The sequence below is a fragment of the Malus domestica genome, chromosome 15 (genome assembly GCF_042453785.1).
Source record: "Malus domestica chromosome 15, GDT2T_hap1".
NCBI classification, from domain to species: domain Eukaryota; kingdom Viridiplantae; phylum Streptophyta; class Magnoliopsida; order Rosales; family Rosaceae; genus Malus; species Malus domestica.
Window position 1 is genome coordinate 45,303,791 of NC_091675.1, and position 11,190 is coordinate 45,314,980.

At 32.7% G+C, this 11,190-nt stretch overlaps 1 protein-coding gene across 1 annotated transcript; it reads left to right on the forward strand.

Annotated features, from left to right (window-relative positions):
- Positions 1 to 7,052: 7,052 nt before the first annotated feature.
- On the forward strand, positions 7,053 to 9,975 carry LOC103438567 (probable trehalose-phosphate phosphatase D). Its single transcript, XM_008377196.4, has 12 exons — positions 7,053 to 7,199; positions 7,312 to 7,616; positions 7,715 to 7,855; positions 7,996 to 8,067; positions 8,198 to 8,290; positions 8,403 to 8,459; positions 8,556 to 8,657; positions 8,797 to 8,874; positions 8,988 to 9,057; positions 9,277 to 9,347; positions 9,443 to 9,535; positions 9,655 to 9,975. Exons 2-12 carry the CDS (start codon positions 7,320 to 7,322, stop codon positions 9,712 to 9,714), a joined length of 1,134 nt encoding a protein of 377 aa, XP_008375418.2. The 5' UTR covers positions 7,053 to 7,199; positions 7,312 to 7,319; the 3' UTR covers positions 9,715 to 9,975.
- The last annotated feature ends 1,215 nt before the right edge of the window (positions 9,976 to 11,190 follow it).

The window sequence follows — 11,190 nt, forward strand, 5'->3', positions numbered from 1 at the left end:
AAGCAATGTAGTGGATCCAAGTCCTTAATATCAGATTCTTTGCTGAGAATATAAGTGAGTGAAGTTTTAAGAGAAGAAATATCACTTAACCAATAGCTAATTGGTGATTTATTAATTAGTTTATAACCTAAGTACACATGATACTTGAGTATAGCCCTTGCCTCTTTTATGTGAATTAAGAAAGAAAAAAAAAAAAAAAAAACTCTTCAATTGGGACTTTACTGCTTTCTTATGTCGTGTATTTAATACTACGGTCTAGTGGTATTCCTCTTCACTTGTCAGTGAGATGTCTTAGGTTCGATTCTCGCTAAAGGAGAATTTGGACCATATTACTGTTAGCCCATTGTGACGCTAAATCCACTCCCTCTCCGTTAGTGTAGATAGTTAGATACCATCTTTTGTTCAAAAAAAAAAAGTTTAAATTCTCTTTTTTGTAGTTCAGAAATTAAAATATCATTCAAATACAAATTAAACACCGTGACTTAAGTCAAATTAAAGGCTCACGTCACTTCTTGCGGAATGCATTTGTAAGTCCCCGTGCAAAAATTTGTCCAAGAAATATTAATGAAAGTAAAGTAGTACATAGCAGAACAATTGTTAGGAAACTTCCACCATCTTTCAATCTGCAGCTGATCAAGCATATTTTGCAACAAAATCTAATCACGGAGAGGAATAAAGAGGAACAAAAAGTAATAGTTTTCAAACTTTCAGGCCAAAACATAAAGCTTAACTTTCAAAAGCCGAAAGTGCAACCGTATAATATACATCTCACTCTTTATATATGAATGCAGAATGGACTAACAAATTCAACATTGTCGACCTTACGGTATAGATGCTTTTTCTATATGAAAATAACAAGTTGGAAACAATCCAACCACTTCATGCATCTAATTAAATAAATTGTTAAGAAAATGATAGGAAAAAAAAAACATGTTAACTAAATAAAATCATAGCTTCCATTTGGAGACAATTACATGTATGAAATGCAAGATCCATTGAAAAGTCCAAACGGTGATGTTCTGTAATGTAGAAAAAAGGAAGCGCATCCCCATCAAAGTAAGGAGGACAATTATAAATTAAAGGTTATACAGGTACGTAGCAAATGGTTTAGATTCAAACAGCATACGCAGGTTTTGGTTGGAGCGGCTGGTTGTTTTTTTCAGTTTAGTACAAACGAGTGCACTGATTTAGCTTACAAAGGGGCGCAGTGTGGAATTAAGTAGTAGAATTGATGCTTTCTCTTTCTCAGGTGTACATCCTTAATTAATCAAACTTAAGCAGGTCTTTCTTGTTTTCCAAGTTTGAAATTAACCTTTTCCTTGTTACGTCAAAATACTTTCAACGGCAACCTAGTCGATTCTCTAATTATTTAGCCAGTACTATTTTCCTTAACAGGTCAGGTCACTTTACCCAACAGGTAAAATAATCCCAACCCGTTATAACCCGTTAAGAAAAATATTTTTTTTTCTTAAATTTGCACATACCACATTGCCAAATATTACTTCAAAACATAAAAACACATTTGTCGTTGAGTACTGTATCTACACTCCAAAACAAGAGCCTAATAAAAAAGCACCAATACACTACTAGTCTACTACAAAATATCAAATGTGCAAGGATATGCAAAACGAATGAGTTTTTTTTTCAAGGATGTGAAGCCTTTCTCAGAAGTTAAAACCTTGTCAATGAAACTCAAAGCTTGCATGTTACTCCTTTTACAAAATTATCCAATTTTCATCGATCATAATGGGAAAATTGTAATTGAACTTTGGCTTGATCTATTGCCTTCAAGAGTTATGTTAATGATGTTTTCAGTAAGGTTTTCCACATCAGAACTCACTTCCGCATAAACTAAATATAGAAAAATCAAACATTATAAACCATTCAAATTATGATAAGTTTACCAAATAATTATAAAAAAAAAAACAATAGTATTATACCATCTAAAACTATATTACCTCTTTTTCCAAAATTTCTAAATTTAATTTAATATATATATATATATATATATTATAATATTATATGTAATCATATATAAATATAATATAGTATTTTTAGGAGTATAAAATTATTAAATTAATATTTTGCTTATCGTGTATCGGGTTACCCACGTGTATACCTAGACAAACCCCAATATCTTAATTGATGCTTATCGGGTTACCCGACAATGACCCAATTCGTTATCTTGTCAACCCAATAACCTGTTAAGTTCGTATCGTTTTGTGTCGGATTAATGGGTCGTGTCAGAAATTAGCAAGCCTAGGTAGACACATGGCATCAAAATATTTAGGTTTTGTGTAGTTATGTTATGTGTAAACAAGATGTATTTAGTGTTCCTTGTTCTTCACGTGTTTATGAAACAAAAGAATTTTTTTACATGATTTATATTCAACATGAATCTTTATTTTCTCCTAATTATTGAATTTAGTTTTCTTTGATACTCCATCATATAGTTCTTTACTTTTTGTGGAGAAAATGTGCAATATTAATTACTTATAGGCAATCATATAGGAGAAAAGGTGCGTAAACGTGACTTTATTAAAACTTTGTTGGAACTTTTAATCCTGACGAAGGAAATATTACCAAACTAAGGGCATGTTTACTTAAAAGAAATAAATTTATAAAGAATGAGTATCACTAAGATATCCAACATTCGATGTCCATACAATATCCACAACTCTTTTTGGCTTGGTATAAGAAATGATATATTCTGGAAATAAAAGAGATTTATACAAGACAAAAGCTTCTAGAGAACTAACTATAATTCACATTCTTTGTTAACTAAAAACCAATGATTTAAAAGGAATGAGAGCGATTCACATTCATGTGTTTACTAATCAAGGAATGATAAAAATAAATGTATTAATTTGGGTCTCATGCTTGAAAAGTCCAGGTATGAGATTACAATTGGGAGGAGGAGGTTAACATACCCTAAATAATATCATTTATGAAGGAGTACCAAATCCTCAAGCTAGTAAATGAAGAATGAAGTGAAGTGTCTCTTCAAACCGAGAACGAGCCACCGCAATCTGCAAAGCAAAACCAGTCAAATGATGAGATATGGAATTAGCTTGATGCCAAAGCGTCCACCGACCTGTTTCAATAGCTCCTTCGTGTCCTCAATAAGCATATCCCCATAAATTAAAGAAGTATAAACCCGGTTGGAGAGTTGGTTTATAGAAAAACAAATTTTGATAACAAAAATGTAAAATGGAATTAATATTAGTTTTGAAGTTTTTCTTTGAGAAAAAGTAAATAATATTTTGGTAATTTTGTTTTTTTTTAATAGATTTAGGTATCTTCCTTACTTAGATCACCTATCAATAGTTTGAAACTTTAGAAACATGAGTCGCATCATAAACTGACTTGCCATATATCATTTCATTGCTAACAAGTCACAAGTTGCAAGTGATGATTTGACCTGGTAGTGAGGGTTATTTTTATCAACTCACTATAGTTTGGATTCAAACTCTCCCATTTTTCATAATCTGTAATTTAGTGTAGTAGTGTCACTAAAACAAGTCACAAGTTATAACTAGCACCATTGCATTCCTCAAGTTTCGATACTTTATATTCCATTGCTTACCAAATAAAATAACAGATAGTGTTATCCACATACTCATTTTTATCTCCCACGCATCCTTGTTAATTTTCGGTTATTGATCTTCTTCAATTGATCAGACTACCAAAAATTGAGAGGGACTGAGTGCTTGAGGAGTAAAAATGGGTGTGTAGACATCACTAACCTAAAAAAACATGTTAGTTTGGCTTTTTTGGATTCAAAATTAATTCATTGATCGTATAATAATAAATGCATTATGTTAAAAAAATCAATGTGTAAATTGTGTTTGTACATGATTATTTATGTATTATTTACCTTGCAAGAAGCACCATTATTTCTTAATGTACACTTGGATTACTTCTAGTTCACTATTGAAAGTAAAACATGGAGAGTATTGGACATGAAGGTGGTCCTTCGCCATTTTCTGATCAGTGCTCCAAGATAGTGCTATAACATAGTGTCTTTTTTCTTGCATCGATCGCGAAAACGTTTTACTACAATGGGGCCACATAGTGGACCCCTTCTACTCAAATTCTGCATAATAATGTGTATTATATATGCATGCAATAATGTGAATCGTGAGACCATTGCTTGGTAAAAATAATATCTAGCTATATGTACTAAACTACTAATGCATTCAGAGGGGGAGTTGAGGGGGAACGAAAGGTGCAGTCACATAGGATCCCAAATTTAAAGGACTCTTAAATTTTTGTCATCTAACATCATGTAATAATGTTCTATATTTAAAAAAATTGCTTTTATTAACACTTGAAACCGCATTGTGCACTTCTTATAAGAGTATTTTTCTTTCTTTCTAAATATAAAAACTTGGAGTACAATGAGATATTTTGAGTGTCAATAATAACACTTGTAAAGCGGCAGTTTCTTAATTTTATTATATAACAACGTTATACATTCAAGTGAAACTTTAAAGTTAGAGGTTTGATGTTTTTTTTCTTCATGTTTGGTTGTTTAAGATAAAACTGCTTTTGATTATTTAGTGAACGTTATGTTTGTAGCTCTTTTTACTTATCACATTTGTAAATATGCAATCAGTGAGTGCTAAAATTTGTTTTGATATTTTTTTTTTAACAAACAATATTATCTACGCAAAGAAGGTGGGGGAGTGGGCTAAGCCTGACAATGGGCTAACAATAATGTGGTTTAAATTTTCTTTTAGTGAGAATTGAACATAAGATCTCTCACTTACAAATAAAGAGGAATAACACTAGACCGTTGTACTAAGTAGCTTTGTTTTAATTTAAGTGAATGTTTTCTAGTATCAATATATTGTCATACTTTTTTTAAACTTAAAACTATCTTAAGGATGCCCCTTTTACAAATTTCGCACAGGGCCCCAAAAATCTCAGAGAATGCCCTGAATGCATTCACTATATTACACGTCTTTGATTTGGCACTTTTTATTTTTTGGATTTATTGGTACATTTTTGCTCACCATCTTTTTTTTACAAGCAACGATAGATTGGTATTTCATTAATCATCTCAAACAATACATAGGTGTCATTTGGGTATAAAACTTCAGTAACCAAGAAAATGACTGGAGGTGAATTTGCACAACCAACAACAATAGTAAACCTAGACGGCTACCACATATACGAAAATTTTGCACACCACCCATACAAAACTGTCATAAGATGATATATATATATATAACAAACTTGTACCGGCAATTGCAAAAGGTCACTGCCCTTAAGTGGTAGTAATGTTCACTACCTTACTTATTATTATTGGATGACTTTAAATTTTAAATTTGTGTCTATCAATTACACAAAGTTTGAAATTTAAACATATCTAACAGTAATAAATAAAAAGTGAACATCACCATCACTTGAGGGGTGGTGTGCAAAAAAACTCCCAGCACTTTTCCGGACGTAGAACCTGAATTTATTTGGAGTTATGCTTCTGATAGAAAAATTGAAGACACATTTCTCAATAAGTTGTAGAAACCCAATGAAGTGTCTAAAGTTTAAAATTTTGTTTGGTGAAGGATGGAATTGGCATATCCTAGATTATGTTTGAAGGATTGTTTGCTCACTACTGAGAGTACTTGATGAAGCAAAGGCTTATAGTTTTAGTGGTAGAGTACCTTAATCTCGTATACATACGACTAGAATCCGACTCTTCCTCCATTTCTTTCTGGAATTAAGAAAAATGTGTACTCAAATGAAAGCAAAGATGGCAACAAAATATGAAGCCTACTAATTAAGTTGCAAGTTTTATAATTTTTAATTCTTTTGCCAATTTTATATTTTTTAATTCTTTGTTGGCAAATTTGGAACTATCAAAACTTGTTGTTTACCGAAATTAAGAACAAATTACAATTAAAGTTATTCTTCTTACCAATGAGTTCCTTAATATTCAGAGAATTCGATGGGCTACTGCTAAATAGGATTTCTTTTGTAAAGCTTAATTTATAGTATTTATTATTCTAATTAAAGGGGGATAGCAATATTTTAACTTGTGATCGCACTAATGAAAATCTAATTTGCAAAAGGGGCTTTGATCCGCTGAGAATCTTTACTGAAGATTTCATAGCATGAATACTGGTAGCCATTAGGACATGCATCTTACAAAAAGAATTAAATTGAAGGTGCTCCAAAATCTTTGACAGTCAAACGTAATAAGAGTTTCCCACATGATTTCTTTTTTTCTTTTTTTTTTGTTATAAATCTCTTGGAGAAAGAGGAGTCAAATCTGATATCTCTTTCAATATTGAGGGAGAAAAATACTACTAAATAATTAGTTAGGTGGTCCGTAAAAATATTAAAGCAGCAAATCTTTGGGCAACGTATCAAATAAACACTATGACTACAACTCAATAATTTTAGTTGTTTTATTTAGTATCTTATGAAAATTAATGAGAGAATTGATTCACGCACATTCTTTTCTTCTTTTGTATACCTGTGTTTATTTTTGTCTCTTCATTTCACTCTGGTTTATCCAATTCAAATATCATAAATGATCAAAGGTGAGTATATGGATAAAAAAAATGTGTCCGAAAATCTTCTCAATTTGTCGATTTCGTAGTTAACATATTATGACTATTTTCTTTTTTTCTTTTGGTTGACCAATTATTGACAAGGTCTGAAGGGTGTTATTGTTGGGTGCATTGGGGTCACAGTGATACGTCCCTCCCTATTCTATTACAATATTGAGGCCGAAAAGTACAGGCAAGAACAAGAGTGATAATTTCGTGGCCTTGTGCTGTAGAATCACTATTATAAATTGATGGTAATGCTAAAGAGATTAAAACTAAATCTTGTAAACTAAATGATGTAGTTATTGTTAATTGAATTATTATTTAAGCATTGATTAATGTACTTATTTTCTATTAGTAATACATCATTTATTTTAAAATTTTAGTCTACTTAGCATTACTTTTGCCCTAAATTGACAAGACCCCGTTTGAAAATACTTGTGAGCGAGCGAGCAGCCGACTCGACTGCGCGTGTGGTTCGATTCTCGACTTCTTCTCTCTTTCCCTCAGGTTTTTTGTTTCTATTTAAACCCTCCCTCCCTGCCTTCTGTTTCATCATCCCCCAAACAACCCACAAACCTCCTCTGTTCTTCTCTTCCTCTGTTTTTTCTCTTCCTCAATTTCTTCGAAACCTTCGAGGTATAATCACAATCCTTCAAATGGGTTTTCTCGTTTCAACCCATTGAACAAATTTTGCATGCTTTGATGTATTTAGAGTGTGAAAGTTTGTGGTGTTTTCTTGTGTGTGCAGGCAGAAAAATGACCAACCAAAATGTGGTTGTTTCTGATGCCAAAGGCGTGGCTATTACAGTCACGGTTGCTGCAAAGCAGAATATGTTTTCACAATCGGTGCCAAAACCGATAACTGAGGCAGGAAGAGGAGGAGGATGCTTCACCATTCCCATGAACATCAAGGTTTTGAATGTTGACACAGAAGGGGGAGCAGCCCGAGTCAATGCTTGGGTTGACTCCTTGAGAGCTTCTTCTCCGCCTCGTGTCAAATCCGCTGCCACTCCTCAGTCTCTTTCTGAAACCGTGGATAATAACTCTTGGAGTGTAAGCATTGCCCTAAACAATAACTTAAATCAATCATTATGGGTGTTTTAATATTAAATTTAGAGTAATCTTTTTTTTTTTTCGGGTTAAATATATAGAGTCGCCATCCATCAGCTATGAGTATGTTCGAGCAGATAACAAATGCTTCGAAGGGCAAGCAGATTGTAATGTTTCTTGACTACGATGGCACCCTCTCCCCAATTGTGGAAGACCCAGATCGTGCTTTCATGTCCAATGAGGTTTATTCTTTCTCATATCTAATTCTGCTCAACTTTCTTCAGAAAATACATATTTATACAGTACACCATATCCATATATACGTATATGTATGTGTATATGCCTTTCTTAGATTCTGAATTACTATGGTAATTTTGGTCAGATGAGAAGGGCAGTGAAGGCCGCTGCTGGATACTTTCCTACAGCAATAGTTAGCGGGAGGTGCAGGGACAAGGTACAGTTTTTCTTTCAATACAAAGAAATATAAATAGTGGTAATTTTGTTTCTTTTTGTTTTTCTTCTTCTACTTCATGATTAGTGGAATTATATAAATAGTGGTAATTTTGTTTCTGATAAATTTGCAGGTTTACAGCTTTGTAAAATTAGGAGAGCTTTATTATGCAGGCAGCCATGGGATGGACATCAAGGGACCATCCAAAAGTAGCAAATATAAGAATGTGAGCTCTAGTGTGATACCACAATAAAAAGTTCTTTATCTTTGTATTATTTCATTACTGTATCACTTTTTGTTATGACTTATATAATATTTTGCATGGTTGGATTATTTAGGGTAATCAAGCAGTTCTCTTCCAACCGGCCAGTGAGTTTGTACCAATGATTGATGAGGTTAGTTCACTGATATCAATTTTAAGAGCAAGAAAATTGAGAATATTCAAAAGTGTGTTGGGAGGACTAATTAAATTTGTGTAAATCTTTTAATAGGTGTACAAAATTTTATTGGAGAAAACCAGATCCATCTCAGGAGCTAGGGTGGAAGATAATAAGTTTTGTTTATCTGTACACTTCCGTTGTGTTGATGAGAAGGTAAGCAAACAAGTCCCACCTATTAGTTTTCATTTATTTTTCTTAATTTTATCATGTTTTAGTCATGTAATCGGATAAATAACACAATTTTTTAGAATAACAATTATTTTTTTCTTTTGTATTTTTGTTAATTTGGCAGAGTTGGGCAGCTTTAGCAGAGCAAGTTAGACTTGTTCTCAATGAGTATCCGAAGCTCAGGTTGACTCAAGGGAGGAAGGTAACTCATCATGTCAATATCTTTAAAATTTTCAGTGAATTTTTTGCATGGCCATGGTTATATTTTGTACATTAGCAACTGCATGCCTAACAGTGGTATGCGGTTTTAAACAGGTATTAGAGATCCGCCCAACCATCAAATGGGACAAAGGCAAAGCTCTAGAATTCCTGCTAGAGTCATTAGGTGAGTCTTGGAGTCAAATATTTTCTTCTAAAGTCTATGATTTGTATTTGAAGAAATGTTACCGTGAGTCAGTCTGAATGTTGCAATTCCTAAAATAGAACTCACATTAATTAATGTTCACAAGTATCTATGCACGTGTCAGGGACTATTCCTGATTAACAAAATCATATATGTTAGTTAAATAATTTTTCTGAAGATGTTGAATTATTGTATCTTTAGGATATGCGAACTCAAACGAAGTACTACCAGTCTATATTGGAGATGATCGAACAGACGAGGACGCCTTCAAGGTATGAAATGCCTCCCTACATTTCTTTAATTTGCTAACAGTATCGATATTTTCTTACAAGTCTTTGACATATTTTCACATCCTAAAAATGATCAGGTGCTACGCGATAGAGGACAAGGATTTGGTATTCTAGTTTCTAAAGTTCCAAAAGAAACAAATGCGTCTTACACTTTACAAGAACCAGCAGAGGTAAGAACAATATTATTCAATGGAATTTATGCTATTCGATATATATATATATATATATATATCTTATATTTTCTTTGGTTTTAACCATAAAGTTTCATATTATTGCATTACTTTTACAGGTTAAGGATTTTTTGCGGCGTTTGGTGAAATGGAAAAGATTGTCAAACCAGCAAAAGTAACTAGCTAGGTCGACCAGTAGAGGATGGGGAGCGCACAATTGACTGAAACCCACCCCAAAATTTTGTCAAGGGTGGATTGAAATATGAAGTTTAATTTATTGTTAAGTGATTATTAATTATGGATAATTAATTTTGGAAATTGTATATAATGGCCCCTCTCAAGATCTCTCATTGTCTTGCGGTCTATTTGTTCTATCAACCACATGTATTTGCATGGCCATTGTTTAATTAATCATGATGCAATACGAGTACACTCTTCCAGTTGTGTTTTTCAAACTGAAAACCGACTTTCACAATTAAACAAATAATAAACTTTCAAACCGCAATTAAATATGCATTAGGACCAAACGCTAATAAAGCAGTATTTCCCTAGTCCTTTAGGGTACATTGGCAGATGAATTAAGTAATTGGTTTCTCATTTGAATGTTACCAATTCCGATCACTATCATAACAACAATAAGTAATCGGCCAAATAGCATCCAAACTAAAACAAAAAAAAACCCATGACATTACATAGTACTGTAACACAATGCTTCACATTCTCAATGTAGAGTTTACTTCTAAAAATAAGGACTTAAAAGTGAAACTTGAATACATGGATGTAAGCACAAGAAATTTTGTACAATTGAGGAATTCGAATTTAATTCAGATGTCTAAAGGTTATAATTTTGTCCCATAGTCACTTTTTTTTATCATTTGGTCATATAATGTAAAATTTGTTTTTTCCCATTATATATATGATAAAAGAAATTTAAGCAAGTATTTTCGTCTCCAAGCCAAGTACATTTGCAGAGAAAAACAAACAACAATCACGGCAGTTATATACTTGGAGTCAACTTTCCACACGCATGCAACCATCATTATTTTTGCGAAAAATGATTTGCATGGTACGGGTATACTGGGATTGAACCATTTACTTTTCATTTATTTTTACTTCTTTTTTTTTAAGCATAACATTCTGTAGAATTAACTTGGTTCCAGTTGTATTATGGAACCAAGACATGTCTCTTTGGAGGGGCACTACTGATTATTAGACCCTACTCCATATATAATAATTGGGGACCTTTGGGCTTAACTATTGTCCTACTTATTTTGTTCCAAAAACAATTGAAAGGGAGAATCTACATGTATGATTATGTAAATGAAGATGAGCATTATTGAGTTACATGTTCCAAAATTTTACTTTTATCTTTGCTAATTTTTTTATGGATGTTTCCTTTTAATTTTCGAAAATGGCAGCCTATATATAAGCTATCTTGCGTGCACTAGGAATCCAAGAGAACTTGGGGACCAAGTTTTGTGCACATTGCCCAGACTATATATAATAAGTTGATAATTATATATGGTATTAAAATTCTGACGTGGTGTTGGAAGCAGTGCTCTGAGAGCCTCATGGATATCCATAGGGGTCTGTTGTTAATACTTATTACTAATTAACCTAAACAAAGCATGGAAAAAATATGCATGCAGCAGTCA